At 47.4% G+C, this 15,723-nt stretch overlaps 2 protein-coding genes across 3 annotated transcripts; one reads left to right on the top strand and one right to left on the bottom strand.

The window, feature by feature from the left end:
* Window positions 1–3,646, top strand: LOC124707295 (dual specificity protein kinase shkB-like). Of its 2 annotated transcripts, none has more exons than XM_047238956.1 (3): window positions 1–1,215; window positions 2,640–3,005; window positions 3,216–3,646. In XM_047238956.1, the coding sequence occupies exons 1-3, from the start codon at window positions 118–120 to the stop codon at window positions 3,486–3,488; spliced, it is 1,737 nt and encodes a 578-aa protein (XP_047094912.1). In that variant the 5' UTR covers window positions 1–117; the 3' UTR covers window positions 3,489–3,646. The 2 variants fall into 2 exon arrangements, with proteins under 2 accessions (XP_047094912.1, XP_047094911.1); XM_047238955.1 differs by having other exon boundaries at window positions 7–1,215; window positions 2,550–3,005.
* A 6,633-nt stretch (window positions 3,647–10,279) lies between these two features.
* Window positions 10,280–15,475, bottom strand: LOC124707294 (probable hexosyltransferase MUCI70). The gene is made up of 9 exons (XM_047238954.1): window positions 15,178–15,475; window positions 13,410–13,673; window positions 13,123–13,336; window positions 12,919–13,028; window positions 12,617–12,816; window positions 11,976–12,079; window positions 11,548–11,735; window positions 11,264–11,463; window positions 10,280–10,741 (listed from the first exon to the last, which is right to left on the bottom strand). Exons 1-9 carry the CDS (start codon window positions 15,458–15,460, stop codon window positions 10,505–10,507), a joined length of 1,800 nt encoding a protein of 599 aa, XP_047094910.1. The 5' UTR covers window positions 15,461–15,475; the 3' UTR covers window positions 10,280–10,504.
* Window positions 15,476–15,723: the final 248 nt, after the last annotated feature.

Below are 15,723 nucleotides of genomic sequence, written 5' to 3'. Positions count from 1 at the left end.
TAGCATCTGAGTCCTCTCTGACTGATCCAGCTCCCTGTTGCATCCTGCCGGTGCCGACCGGGCGCTCTGATCTGGATAACTAACCAACCCAAGGTTTCTGCGGACGGAGGGGAGGGGATGGACGACGACGAGTACTCGTGGGTGCGCCGCACCAGGTTCACGCACTCCGTCGTCAGGTCCAGCTCCATCTCCGGCAGGCTCTCCTTCGACGAGCAGTTCTACCGCCGCCGCGCCACCGACCCAAAGCAGCAGCAGCAGGCAGGGTTCGACTACTCGGAGCTCAGGGCTCCCGCGCGGAGCCTGCAGCAGCCCAGGGCCAAAGCCGCCGTCCCGGCCTCGCCAGCCAGGCCGTCCATCCCGAGGGCCAAGCCGGCAGCAGCTTCTTCCCAGGCCGCTGCGTCTTCAGATGGTCAGCTCAAGCAGCAGCATGCTGCTATCAGTGATGGTCTGCTGAAAGAAACGCCAGCGATGAAGCAAGGTGGGGAGGTAGGACACAAGGGAACCATCCTAGGCGTCGAGCCCCTGCATATTCCTCCGCGGCATGTTGTTCAGAGTCCCAAGAGCCATGGGAGCCCGGACACGATGGAATTCTCCTTCCACTCCGAGGAGCAGAGCCTGAGGCTGCAGAGGGTGTGCTCTAGCCCATCTCCTTTCTCTGCGAACGACGCGACACTATCCGCCAATACGGATGCACGGAGTGTCTCTCTCAGGGTCGCCGGAGACGGATCCACGAAGCCCAAGAAAAGATCAAAATCGCCGATCCCGACGCGCGTCATCTCCGACGTCTTCAGGGAGGCCAAAGCCGCCAGCAAGAGGTTCTCCTCCCCACAGCGGCCCAGGAAGTCCAGCTCCGCGAGGTTCCTCGATGATAGCCCGCCTTTCGCCTTCTCCTCCACGAGGGTGGCGGGCAAGCTGGTCACCAAGAGGGCCTCCTCCTGGCCGAGGAACTCCGATGCCAGGGTGGCGAAGGTTGCTGCGCTCGAGATACTTGAGAAGTGGACGGTCGACCGCTCGCAGCTGCTCATCGGCCATAAGTTTGCGGCGGGGGCTTATAGCCGTTTGTTCCACGGAATCTACAAGGAGGAGCCTGTTGCTGTCAAGTTTATCAGGCTGCCGGATGATGATGAAGATGAGGAATTGACCGCTCGCCTGAAGAAGCAGTTCACCGTCGAAGTCACCATTCTGGCTCGGCTCAATCATCGTAATGTCATTAAGGTAACTACATGAATTTGCATATGCAATTTTCTTCTGGTGTTCACAAGCCATCTACAAGTGGGCGTGAGTTAGCATTTATTTCTTGCTTAGAAAACCATATGATGGCGCTTTGTCTTTCCATGTATTCATAACTAACAGGCACAGCATCCTTTCGGACATTACCCAAATGTGTAGCAACATCATGAGCCTTAACTTCAACCTTCCATATTTGTTGTTTTTCCCGCAAGCACGATTCTGCTGCCAGTAGATTCAGGGTATTTCCCTCTAAACACATATAGAATATGCTCACTGCAATTGCAAGTATAGTCCCCACTGCCACTAAAATTCTAAAAGAAGAAGAAATATATTCCCCTGGAGATGGCAAGTACACGACTAATATACTAGTCAATGTGTTTGTCTTTGACATAACTATCTGACTATTCCCGTACCCATCAGTTTAGTCAATGCTGTCATAGTTGTAAACATCATGTATTTCTCGTTTTTCTGCAAGCATGACTCTTCTGCTAGTAGGTTAAGGGTATTTTCATAAAAGACATATTCGAGGAATATGCTAACTGAAATGCCAAGTATCTTCCCCTGCCACCAAAAAGATGAAAAAAAAATCCCCTGGACATGACATGCACACAAGATTATTAGTATACTAATCCATATGTTTGACTTTGAAATGATTATCTAACTACTCCTGAACCCATCAACTTAATGAATGTTGTTATAGTTGTCAAAACCGCATGGCAGTGGAATAATTAATCAGCATGTACCATTGGATTTATTTCACATAAATATAAGAAAATGCAAATTTATTGGCTTGGTATTAGAATACCCTCACCAGTGTTATAATTATAACATTGTTTCTTATATTTTTGAAACGACATTATTTCTCATATTTTTGAAACAGCGTTGTCTCTTTAGATATCATCTTATTAACGTAGTAAAGGCTATATCACCATAGTGTAACAACAATTCATCATGTTAGTTCTCTCGATATCATTTATTAGTGTATTAAAGTTTCGTTTTTAATCCATTCTCAATGTTGGTTCAGTGTTAATAGTTGTATGCAGCAGTGGGATGATTAATTAATATGTACCCTGGAATTATTTCACAAAAAAGCATTTTCTTGGTTTGTTATTACAATACCTCGACCACCACAGCTGTATCTTGCCACCGTTTCTTTGTATTTTCTGGACAAAATTGTTTCTCTAGATATCATCTGATTTAACGTAATAAAGTCTATATCATCATACTGTAGCAGCATTTCATTATGTTGGTTCTCTAGATATCATCTTATACACAGTAACAAAGAGTCATTTTTAATCCATTCTCAATATTTTGTTTAGCTGGTTGGAGCATGTAGCTGTCCACCTGTCTTTTGTGTCATCACCGAGTTTCTGTCTGGAGGTTCTTTGAGGGATTTTTTGCGCAAGCAGGAGTGCAAACAACTTCCGCTGGAGAAGATTATTTCCATTGCCTTGGACATTGCATATGGCTTGGAATATGTTCATTCGCAAGGAGTAATCCACCGTGATGTGAAACCTGAGAACATTCTATTTGATGGAGAATGTTGTGCAAAGGTCGTTGATTTTGGAGTAGCTTTTGAAGATGTATACTGCAATACACTGGAAGATGACCCAGGTACATATAGATGGATGGCGCCGGAAATGTGTAAGCGGAAGCCGTATTGTCGGAAAGTTGATGTTTATAGTTTTGGCCTTGTCTTGTGGGAATTGGTTAGTGGTTCAATGCCTTATGAAGGGATGACTCCGCTCCAAGCAGCTTTCGCTGTTGTTAATAAGGTATTTGGCTCTTATTAGTTCCTTATCTTTAGTAATCCAGGACTTAGCAATTTGCTTTCATTTCTGGTGATTTTTTTCTCGGGAATTACACATTTTGCCAATTTGGACATGAACTGATGTCTAACTTTTAGTTAGTATATATGCTTGTGCTTTCCTTACGGCGGTGAACAGTTTGCTAATAAAATTCACACGCATAATTTCCCATTTCAGAACTTGAGACCAGTTGTTCCTTCGAACTGCCCGACACCAGTACAACAATTGATGGAGCAATGCTGGTCCGTTCAACCAGACAAGAGGCCTGAGTTTAGCCAAATAGTTAAGACGCTTGAAAATCTCAAGAAGGTTCTTGATAGAGATGGAACACTTGACAAGATCCTCCAGGAAGCTCAGGACCAAAACAAGAACAGGCTTGCCAACTGGATCCAAAAGCTCTCATATAGCCAGCCAGATTTCTCAGGGACTCCACCGCCAAAGCTACTGTAATTATGTGTCCTTCCCTTCTCCCCCGAAATGTGTTCCGTGATAGATCACAACTCTGAAAAAACAATTTTTCTATGTATATAAACACAAAACTACTGAAGACGCATTTTATTTACAGAACACAATAAATACTTGTCCGCATTCTGTCTCTGTTTAGGAAATTTTTTGATTTATCTCAAAAGAACGTACAAAAACCTTGGCTATGTGACATCAGCTAAAATTTGAACTCGGAAGCAATGTGAGCCCTAAACTGTAGATGCTTGCTGTGTCAAGTATCGGAGGTATTTGTGCAGGCATATTGGATGTGTTAAAATTTTGTTTGAAACGGCACAGATTGCCCCTTGGAAAATTGGACTTGTCATCTTCTATGTAATCTAGTACTTGGGCTTGCTTTTGAACAAATCTGAGCAGGCTAAATTGCAAATGAGAATTCAGGCACAAGCTACAAAGTATGTGGATCGTAACACACGAGTGTGGGTCGTCAAACACGTCGAAACATGTTTGGGTTGTCAAACGCGTCTAAACTAAGAGCATCTCCAGTCGCGTTCCCCAAACCGTCCCCCAAAGGGATTTGGGACGCGCCGGACAAAAAAAGCGTTCCAGCCGCGTCCCCCAAAGCTCTTTTTTGTCCGGCGCGTCCCCATTCGGTGTCCGGCGCCCCGAGCCCGTCCCCGTCCCACAGGGGACGCACCGGGGACGCCGGACACAACGACAAGCGAGGCGGGGAGTGGCGGGGCCGACCCGTCGGCGGCACAATTAATTTAAACCTAACCGTCGCCTACCTCGCGACGGAAGTTATTGGCGCGCAGCGACGGTGCAGCTCCCGCAGAGGGCGCAGCGGACGCGTCCCGTCGCGCCTAGCTCGCGTGCCGGCGTTAATGAGCGCCACCGCTCCTCCGCCTCCCTCCGGCCTATAAAAAGGGGCGCCTCTCGTCGTCCCTCTCACACACAAACCCTAGCGCCTCTCTCCCAAACCCTAGCCGCCACCATCTCTCAACAAGACTCGACGCTATGTATGGTAGAGGCGGACCTCGCGGCCGCGGCCGTGGTCGTGGCCGCGGCATAGCTGAACGCTCGCCGTCGCCTTCCACGCCGCCGCCTTCATCATCGTCGGAGATGGACGTGGAGCCGGACGTCCTGTTCGAGTTCGTCCACGTCCTCAAGGGCGACCCGCGCGGCATCCAGAGGCTGCGGAAGTGAAATAGAATGAAATAGAGCCACTTTTGGCTTCCCTATGAAATGAGGCATGGAACGGAGCCACTACGAAGAAATTCTGGGAGTTACGAAAGAAGCTCCAGAGGAAAAGAAAGCAAAAGCGATTCCCGTAGTAGCGGCGAGCGAAATGGGAGCAGCCTAAACCGTGAAAACGGGGTTGTGGGAGAGCAATACAAGCGTTGTGCTGCTAGGCGAAGCGGTTGAGTGCCGCACCCTAGATGGCTAAAGTCTGCCGGACTCCTTCGCCGAGTACGTCGGCGGCGTACGCCCGCGCACGATGCATCTGCGGGAGCATTCGTGCGGCTACTGCCGGTGGATCGTCAAGGCGATCTACGACGCGCGCGGCAAGATGTACCTCAACATCGGCTGGGAGAAGTTCGCGCGCCACCACAGCCTCCAAGCCGACTTCATCCTCGTGTTCTCCTACTTCGGCAACAGGGACATGAAAGTCAAGGTCTTCGACGAGAGGCGCTGCCTCCGGGACTACCACGTCGACGAGGACTCCCACGACGACAAGCACCGACGAGGAGGACGACCGAATGAGTGTTGTTTCTTCGCAGCGAATACGTGCACGGAGGTTTCTCGCCTGTTCGCCTCATCGGTAGAACCAACAAGGGCACCATCCTCCCGCTGGATTTTCCAGTTTAGGTGACTGGGTGTGCCCTCGAGTGTTCTTTCTTAGCAGCGAACACACGAAACCTTCGATGCACGGCCTAGTTAAGTTTAGTTTCTTTGCAATATTTTATATTTGTGTCCACCATGGTTCAAACTATGTATTAGTTTGTGGAAAACCATGTTCCAAACTGTGTTTTCGTGTAAACCACGTTCCAAATTATGTATTAGTTTGTGGAAATTGAAATAAAAATGCCAGAAAAATTATTTTAAATGTTTGGGGGCGGCGTTTGGGGACGCGGCTGGGGAGCGACGTCCCCCAAACGCGGCACGAACGAAACACGTCCCCAAACGCTCGATCCGGCGCGGTTTGGGGGACGGTTTGGGGGACGCGACTGAAGATGCTCTAAGCACTCTCGGACCGCAACACTGAACGTTGCCTTAGGGAATCGGGAGTCAAATCCGATCACACACCGACCTTAATTTGTTCATGTCCGAATCGAACTGCAACGTGGACCCTGCTGCCTATATTAACACCTTCTCCCGCTTTACCTGAACAAAAAATCGACTCCATCGATCGAGTCTGCTGCCATGCCGACGTTGCGTCGCGTGCGCCCACGCACGGCCGGCGAAGAGGCAGACCGCCTCAGCGCGCTGCCGGAAGAGCTGATCCGCCTCATACTGAGCAAGCTGGGCACCCGCGCCGCGCTCTCGACCGCCGTCCTCGCCAGGCGCTGGGCGCGCATCCCGCGCGAGCTCCCGGCGTTCGACTTCAGGGTGCGCGACGTACTCGCGCCGGAGTACGAACGGACCGTCGCACTCCGCGCGCGCAACCTGCCGCGCGACGAGCATGTCGGCAGGATGCTCGACGGCCTGGTGGCGAGCTGCGAGCGCGGTACCATGAAGGCGTTCGTCGACGGCATCACTGGCTTCTTGGAAGCGGACGGTGGCCGCGCGCACCGGAGCGCCAAGACCCTCCGTCTCGAGTTTTTTGAGATGCGCGACGTTGGCGTCGTGGACCGGCTGATCGCCGCCGCGGTCGGGGCATGGGGAGTGGAAGAAGTGGAGGTCGTTGTGAGGCCAGCCTACACCTGCGATGAAGACGCGCCGCCGGCCTACACCCTGCGCCTCAAGGAGGACGGACACAGGTCGCGCGTGCGCAGCCTGACGCTGGGCAACTGCATGGTGCCGCCGCTGCTGCAGCGCTACGACGCACTCACCACGCTGGTCTTGCGAGACATGGCCGCTTCCACGCCCGTCGACGTGTACGAGAGGGTGTTCAGCCAGTGCACGCGGCTGCAGGTGCTGCACCTCACGTTCTGCGGCTGCCTGGAGGACTGGCTGGTGGTGGACGCCCCGTGCTCAGAGATCAGAGAGCTCGTCGTGGAGGCGTGCTCCTTCCTGGTGATCGAGCTGCGCAACCTCCCGATGCTCGCCCGCCTGGCGTGCCTAACCAACACCGTGGAGCTCGTGTTCGGCGCCGTCCCGTGCCTCACGCACACCAACCTCACCTTCTTCGTAGAGCAGGAATTTGTAGATTCGCCACCGCCGCACACTGAGCTCGAGCAGTTCCTTGGGACGTCCCCCTCGACCATGGAGAACCTCGTCATCCGGTTCACCGGACCCAGGAGGTGGGTTGAGGCTGAGTGTATAGACAACCAATTGTTCGCACTGAAGAGGCTCCTTGTCGCCGACCTGCCTTCCAACTGGGACGCCACATTGCCGCGCCTGCTCCTGATGGCCGCGCCATCGCTCGAGGTCCTACACATCCATGTGGCTCACTCGGATATTGAGCCACAAGCATACGGGGTTATCTGGACCAAGACGAGCCAGGAGCAGCAGTATCCTACTAGTAACTTGAAGGAGCTGGTCATGGTTGGATTCACGCAGCAGCTCCACCTCCACCACATGGAGTTTCTCAAGTATGTCGTGAGCGAGTGCACCGCCTTGCAACGCCTTGTTCTGCTTAAAGATGGCCATGTCCGATACAATGGACTCTGGGATTGGGAAATGCAGCAAAAATGCCGGTGCTGGAGCGACAAGGATAAAAGGGCGGTGAGAAGAATGATCAAGTCTGGACCTAGCCCTCTCGTTCAACTCGTCCTGGGATGATCCCTCTTGTTGCTCCTTCCCATGTATTCCTAGGTGTTAGACGGAAGGTTCAAGATGAGTCCGGCTTTAAATTAATGAAGCCGCAACCGGCAAAGTACATAGAGTTCCCAACATAAATCACACCAAACGGTTACAAGCTGAAATCCAAGACGGGCCAGGCATGGCCGCCGCAGCATCATAAGGTGCCGCATCCCAACGCAACTCCAAAATATGCAAGTAGACTAGTCCAAGCAAAGCTAAACAAGAGTAAAGGTAGGACGAAGGCCGTCGTCGATCACTCCGAACTCTCCCTGATGTTGGTATGAAGCGTGCGAAGCCTATCAATCACCTGCTCCAACGCCGCCTGGTCTTGCCTCCTAGCCACTGGCTTTGAAACCTGTAGATATAACAACATTTTATGCAAACCAATAGCGGGCTGGGAGGGGAAGATCCCTTTGATAGAAAACTTGTTCCTAATATTTCAAAGAGCCCAACACAGGGACGTGCAACAAATCCAAGAACCCGCTTAATTTGGCCCGTCAAATTATCGAGGATTCACACATCCGCAAATCAACCAGGTTTCCAGGAGCAATTCAGCAGTTCCCTCACTGCACTCCGCATGAATCTAGCCAACGAGCAAAGAAAGAAGATGTGAGCAGTATCCTCCGCATCCAGACAACAGACCCCGTCTGTAGTGAATATTATCATTTGAAGGTCAGTGTTTCCGCACCAGCTGCCAAAGAAAGATCTGGACTTTCATGGGCACGACCACCTTCCAAATATCACTAAAGTGTTTCCGGGTCCCCTGACACAGCTTCCGGTATAAGGACTTCACCGAAAACTTCCACGAAGGCTCTAGCGCCCACGGGATCCCATCATGGCCCTGTGAATCGCGTCCCAGCAACAGTCGTGAGGGCAGAGGCAAGGTCAACCCTCTCGCGTACCCCCAGTTCGCGGCGGAACTCGAAACGCCATCCCATGTCTGAGAAGCGCATGGCCACCGTAATCTGTGCCTCCGCCACAATCTCATACAAAGCGGGGTAACGGGCTCTTAAGGGTCCCTGCCCTTGTCACCAGTCGTCCCAGAAGCGGGTGGAAAAGTCGTTCCGCACATGGTGTTTCTCCCCCAAGGAAAACACTACTTTACCTTTTGGATAGAGTTCCAAAATTGGGACCCCGGGTGGTGGACTCGAGTTCACCAGGAGGTCTTTCGTTCTAAGGTATTTCTTCCGGATTATATCCGCCCAGATCTCTTGCTCCCCGGCGTAGAGTTTCCAGATCCACTTCGTCATGAGACAGATGTTCATGATTTTTGTGTCGATGATACCTAGTCCTCCCAAGGATTTTGGTTTACACCGCGCTTCCCACCGAACCCAGTGGTACTTGCACCTCGGGCCATTTGCCTCCTAGAAAAACCTAACCCGGTGTCTTCGCAGGACAAGGTGTATACCCTCTCCCAGAAGGTATACTCCCATTGCATGGATAGGGTAGGTTGGACAAGCACGCATTAATCAGGGTCAAGAGGGCAGGACATGAAATTTCCCATCGAAGGATCCACACTCCTGCCAACCCTAAGGGTAAGTGGACCCCAATCGACTGCCGCAATAGCCCTGTCGCCAATGGGCAAGGCAAGTAAGTAAAGGGGAACGCGCCCAACTTGCAGCTCAGCATGTTAGCAATGCTTTGTTTTTCCTTGTCAGTGGTCCCCAGCACCATGACCTCGCTCTTGTGGAAATTAATGCGAAGACCTGACATTTTCTCGAAACAAGGTAACAAGAATTGCAGGTTCGCAATACCATGAGCGTCGGGTTGGATCATAATGATCACACCGTCCACATATTGCAAATGTGAGCCCCCCCCCCCCCCAGCACGAGGTGTGGGATTACCCCGAAGATGTGTCCTGACCGCGAAGCCGCGTCGAGTATAGCGGGCAGCCCCCCCCCCCTCGAGCACGAGGTGTGGGTATAGCGGCCAGGGCCTCAGCTGCAAAATCAAAGAGGAGTGGGTCACCCTGACGCACTCCACAGCCATTACTTAAGTAGTTTCCGACTTCCCGTTGATGGTAATCGCAGTCTGGCCACCGAGACCATCGCGCGGTGGACCCTCCCTGGGTCAAAACCTTTCCTGAGCAGAACCTCTCGCAGGAATTGCCAATCAACACGATCATAGGCTTTCTCAAAGTCTAGTTTAAGGAAAACTTTCCGAAAGATCTTAGACTTAGTCTCGTGAATGATCTCATGAAGGGAAACAATCTCTTCAAGGATGTGTCGCCCCTTGATGAATGCAGATTGCGTACGGCTAATCGTTCGGTGAGCAAGGGGAGAGAGACGAATCGCATAAGCCTTAGCTACAAATTTGAAAATAACGTTGATCAAAGCAATGGACCTAAACTGCCGAATGTCCTCCGCACCCTGAACCTTGGGAATCAGGGAGAGATACACTCTTAAGCATGGCTAGTGGGTGATTTCCATAATGTCCATCCTTTCATGTTTCATTAAAGAAATGCAATGGATACAACTAACTGAGATACATGTTTGTATTAAACCATATTGCAATGGCCCTTCAACAAATTAAACCATTTTATTAGTACGGTACTTACTAGCAGTCATTTCAAAAACAAGTCATCCGCGAATCAAAGATCGGGAGCCTCCACTTCAAACTAGCTGTAGTATAGTTTCATTCAAGTGAAGTGTGATGGTACAAAATAGCCAGTTATTTGGCTAGCCAACGGTCAGCAAAAATTGGTAGGGCATGAGATGGAATGAACCAAACATACCCAAATTTCTGAACCCAAATACCTCCAAAAAATGATTTGCCCAAACATAAGCTTGGTGCCGGCAACAGACAATACAGCCTAGCAACCATTTGCAAACCCATTCGAAACAAAAGGATAATATATTGAACTGAAGCATCTGCTAGTTAAATCCACCTTTACACCGAAATGTTTATTTACACCAAAAAATTGTAATCCTCTATCAACAAGTCCTGACAAAATTTTGAAGCCTTTGGGAGGGGAACATGAACAGGAGTTAAATAAACCAATCCGTGCTGGATGCCAATCTGATCCGCAGCTGTATAGGGGGCAAAATTTCTCCGCAGATTTACAGTTGAACGGTTTCCTTCCCACTGGTGGCTTTCGTTCTATGGGGCCGTTTTGAGCTTGATTTCCGTGAGCGCTTCCCTGTCGACTTCTTGGTTGCAGAAGCTCTCACGGGTTCCTTTGCTGCATTGTCTGGGAGCATCTTTCGGGGTTGTTGAGCGCGCACCACAGGAGGAGGCGGTGGAGGCTGGCTTCTTAAGGCAGCCAGCCTTTGCTCCATGAGCTCTCTGTGGTATGCCTGCAAAATAAGAATGACATACTGGAGAAATAAGGGACAGATAACAAACAATTATGATATTCTGGAATATGCAAATTATTACTCTAGTAATCATGTTCTTTTTCTTAACACAAGAGGGATCAAGGCCCTTGGATTTCCATTGCTAGAAACTAGGCTGCATGGTGTAATAATCATCGAACATGTCTTGGGTTTTACTCAACATTAACCTTTGATACTAACAAATAATATACACCAGGAGAACAGGGTGTACAGGAAATCAAGAAACAAAATGGTATTCAGGAATAAGCATGATACTCTTATTATGGATCAGAGGAAGTATTGTTAATCATGTTATTTCTTAAGACGACAGGGATCAGTGCCATCTGATTTCCACTATTAGAAGCCAGACTGTAGTTTCTTATCATCGATCATATTGTAGGCTCTACATTTTATTATCTTTTGAAACTATCAATACTATATTCCGTGAGAACAAGGTGTACAGAAAATTTAGAAACACACCACAAAGCATTAACTCAAAGGTACCTGAACAACAAAATCACGCCTTTCACAATCCAAAAACATGTCTGCAGTCCAATTAACTCTTGATCGTATTTTATCCCTCACTGTGCTAAAGCTTATCTGATCTCTTGAGGTGAAGCGATCAACTTCATTAAACCAAAGGCATGTGAAGAGATTAGTGATGGGGATGTTCTCCCTTATTATCACACAGCCCTCAGGGACATCTGTTAAAGATATTGTATTGTTTATGTTATCAGGAAGACGTACATTGAAAATGTTACCATGTCAAAATGAGAAGAAGCAATTACCACTCGTAATAGGAAGCTTAGCTGACGAATAATGGGTTAAACCCTCTCTCTTGTAAAACTCTATTTGGTTATCAATTGAAGCATTATCATACTTTCCACCAGCCTTGTTCGCCTCAGCTTCCTCAAAGACATCAAAGCGTCTATAATGCCTGGAAATTGCGAAGCTAACGTTTTTCCTCCACAAGAATCTGTAGCATAACAGTGTATAGAAATTAGAAAATAACATGTCAAAATCCAGATAACAGTAGACTTTGGAAAAAATACAGCAAAAATGTGACACAGCTTCCATCTTAATACAATAAATAGAGCATCGGTGTCACTGGCAACAAGCGAGCTTTTTTGGCAGCAAACTTAAATGCCCTTGAGTTATATGCAGAGTACAGTTACAAAAATAGCAGCCAAGCTCAGTGAGAGAACGTGATGTTTACCTCTCTAATAGCTGATAAGGATCCTTCACTAGTTTAAGTTTCCCATCAATCCAGAGTGAATATCTCACGTTAGGAAAAAGTCGATGTAGTAATAGTTTCGGAACCTGTTTGGGGGAAAACATCACAAGAAATAAACGATTAGAAAAACAAGCCACTGATGCCGACTCACATTAAGCATGGCGCGCCCTCGCCTTTTTTCAGAACAACAGAAATATTTTTTTTCTTTTTCAGTCAAGAAACATAGATGGGGATTCTGCGATCTCCTTTTCTACACATTCACTCAATGGATAAAATAAAGAAAATATTTTTTTTAAAGCATCAGTTACATTATTACTTATAATCTGAACGATGGAATAAAGAAAAAAAAGGACTTGAAAGAACTTAAGTATCATTCACACTTCATCTCACAATGGAGGTAACTTTAGTAACCGGCTTATCAAGATCAAGATGCATGTTTTTCAAAATATGACATAAAAATATTGCATACAGATATTGTATAATTATCTTTACACCAATAATTTGTAGTTTACATCTCCTGCTTAGCTGAAATTTAACTTGTGCACTTATGCATCTACATGCCAAAAGTAATTGAAAGTGCACGGCTTCAGCTAGGAAATCAAAACAACAGAATATACATGTACCTTTCCATTCCTCCTTGCATCTGAATATGGAAGGTTGTGGACAACAACCACACGCCACAGCCCGATTCTTTTCATATTATCAACAGTAGTGGTGTTCTTTATTGCAGCTTCCGTTTCTTCATCCAGAAACATGAAGAAGCAAACAGTATCCTTTGAAAATTCACTAATATTTTCTGGTTGCTGAATTATATCATAATTCCCTGACAAAGTACAAACAAATAAGCAAATTTAGAAATTAGTACCAACATAGAAAGGTGATCAAATGTAAAGATAACTATAACGTTGAAAGAGCATGCAGTTACCAAAAATAGCAGAAGCAACAACTGTTCCGTGACACTTCCGCATCTCATACAGATCAGCTTCATCTACATCGAATCCAGTATTGAGACCAGGTATCTTCCCCCTCACAAATCTTATGATAAAGAAAAGGTTAGTGCTACAGTAACAGTCGTTGTATACACTACAGATGTGCAAGAGTTAAAGCAGATGAGTAAACATGAGCATACCCACAATGTACTGTCATCGAGTCTTTTATGTCATAAGACATATCTCGTTGTTCCAGGGATGGATAACCACCAAACAAAGACCCACTCCCGGACTCTTTCAAAACCAAATGGTCCTCAGACACATAATTTAGACTATGAAGGATAGGTGATGCTGTTGGAGCACGTGGCATCAATGCCAAGGCCTGCTCAACAGGCACGTAACAAACAGGACATGCTACACAGGTTCAAAATACTATAATTAGATTCAGAAATTCTGTAACTCTTAATTGGATTAGTAAGAAACTTACGCCGTGGTCCAGTGCGTTTCCTATCAACAGGTGGAGGAGAAAATGAGAAATTCTCACAAGGATGGCGCTCCAGAGCAATAGCTGGTGGGAAAGTCCACAAAGGACCCTGAACCTTTTCGTTACTGATGTCAGACTGTTTTCCAGTCAGTGATGTTGTATTTAGATCATTTCCACTGAAAGAGGATGTCCAACCAGGATTTACGAAGCTCAGGACATGATCCGAAATCCCCAGCATGGTCTCGGTACCAGGTGCTGCAACTTCATCTACAATCAGCCAAAAGAAGATTTATTGGCTCAGTATTCAAAGACACATATCAAGGTCAAAAGACAGAAATAATACAAAAGTGAGTACTGCAATTAAAAGATTATGTCTTACTTTGTTACAAACTAAAAAATAAGATTAGACCAGTTAGTTTTTAATCAAAACAAACTGTTAGCAGACAACATTGGGGCAGGCAACATAGCAAAATAAATGCTCGTGACCTCATCAGGGTTAGACAACATATATTTAGTAGAATCAACTACATCTACTACACACATTTAGAAGGCACCGTGAAAAAATAGCACCAGAAGAGGGATAACTCCTTCAAGACAATGAAGTCTAAAATAAGACACTGCTTTGATTAGGTCTAGCTCATCCTATTGTTACGAAATTTGAATAGATGGCTTGCAACATCAAACAAAGGACTAACTCCTTTTTAGTAGAATTTTAAAAGTTTTCATTAGTATGCCAAAGTCAAACAACAAGCATACTAGAAAGCATAAAAATATAAAGGAACATGTGCAAACACACGCATGCAGGTGACTAAATGATTGCATAAATAACAACTCAAGGTACTACTAATCCAAAAAAAAAAAAAAGCCTGCCTAGCAGGTACCACAAAGGCACAAATTTCAGCAACATTGTGAACACTAGCACTTTTCATCCTTCAAACTCATTGTAAAGCCTCAACACTTAGAAATAGCTGATCACACTTACTGTAATTAAAAAGACATCCCAAACAAGTCTGCACCTCCATAATATCTAATGCAAACTTGCCTAGCTCAAATATAACAGAATTATTGACACTGCTCGCCTGATCTAAATTCCTAAAGAATATCATACAGTTCCTTTGCGTCACATCAGCCAGCTAGAGTTAAGAGTGATGTCAATTACAGAATGCACACAAACAAGGATATAGGTGATCAAATATTCAAATGCTTATACACAATAAACAATCTAGAGGAAAAATGGTTGCTAGCTAGCACCGGAATATTGAAGCATCCAATCATATACCTATTTCTTTTCTATTACTCAAGGTCTTGATGGCATTCTCACTTCATTGCTAAAGCTTTTACAATTTGCAAGTCAACTATTGGCTTAAATCTTTAGGCGCACACTTGGAAGGCCACCGGCACTATCGCACCAATACTAGTCTTTATGTGTACTTGAATGATGTCCAGACTAATAATACTACTCACTATAGTAACATCCTATAACTTGCACACAGACAATGAAGTATGCCCAAGTAACAGGAAAGCAGATGTTTTCTAGTCCTAGCGATGATAGATACCTACATTAATGACACAACAATACTGTTTGCAAGTTGCATTGCATCACTCCGATGAACTCATTGTCTTGTGGACCAGATGAATGAAAAACAGAAACAAAAATGAGTGGTAAACACTAAATCTAGTAATGAAAAACAGAAACAAAAATGAGTGGTAAACACTAAATCTAGTAAAGATAACAGGCATGAAACAGGAGGCAAAGCAACACAAACACCACCTTTACTGACAAGTGATGAGAAGTGGAAGCATAAGAGCACAACGACGGCGACGAGGAGGAGCAGGAGCATCCGCTGGCGCCGGCTGGCGAACATGCAGATCCGGGCGAAGAGGAGGCGCTCGCCCCCGCGGCCGCCGGCGCCGGCGCCTCCAAGGGACAGCTTCGCGGGCTTCCGGAGCGCGAGCGGCGGCGACGGCGCCGGCGACGCCAACAGGCCGCTGGACTGCTGCAAGGATCCATAGCTCCCGGACGTCCTGAGCCCCAGCGACGCCCCTCCGTTCATGCCGCCGCAACCTTCGAGGCCACGGCGCCAGCTCTCATCGCCCCGCTACGCTGTGCTGGCGCAGCGGCGCGGATCGCAGGCGCCCACCAACCTCACCAACCTCTCCCGTCCTCCGATCCAATGCAAACTGCAGCTGCGGAGCTGTCTTAATCCGCTGCCGAGCGCAGTCCAAGATTTGTGGCACCGACAAAATTCCAACACTGAGATCTCCTCCGGCCCCGGAGCAATAAAACAGCTCCAAATGGCAAGAATCCCGCGGCGGA

The sequence above is a fragment of the Lolium rigidum genome, chromosome 4 (genome assembly GCF_022539505.1).
Source record: "Lolium rigidum isolate FL_2022 chromosome 4, APGP_CSIRO_Lrig_0.1, whole genome shotgun sequence".
Lineage (NCBI taxonomy): Eukaryota > Viridiplantae > Streptophyta > Magnoliopsida > Poales > Poaceae > Lolium > Lolium rigidum.
Note: the sequence above shows the minus strand (reverse complement) of the source record. Positions and strands in the feature narration are given on the sequence as shown.

What these genes read in the sequence shown, in the direction of transcription:
- LOC124707295 (XM_047238955.1), top strand. Translation starts at nt 118, where the DNA reads ATGGACGACGACGAGTACTCGTGGGTGCGCCGCACCAGGTTCACGCAC. An exon ending in ATCATCGTAATGTCATTAAG is followed by an intron (nt 1,216 to 2,549) that starts GTAACTACATGA and finishes TATTTTGTTTAG; the next exon opens with CTGGTTGGAGCATGTAGCTG. An exon ending in CTTTCGCTGTTGTTAATAAG is followed by an intron (nt 3,006 to 3,215) that starts GTATTTGGCTCT and finishes TTCCCATTTCAG; the next exon opens with AACTTGAGACCAGTTGTTCC.
- LOC124707294 (XM_047238954.1), bottom strand. Translation starts at nt 15,460, where the DNA reads ATGAACGGAGGGGCGTCGCTGGGGCTCAGGACGTCCGGGAGCTATGGA. An exon ending in CTCATCACTTGTCAGTAAAG is followed by an intron (nt 13,674 to 15,177) that starts GTGGTGTTTGTG and finishes GGCTGATTGTAG; the next exon opens with ATGAAGTTGCAGCACCTGGT. An exon ending in GAAACGCACTGGACCACGGC is followed by an intron (nt 13,337 to 13,409) that starts GTAAGTTTCTTA and finishes GAACCTGTGTAG; the next exon opens with CATGTCCTGTTTGTTACGTG.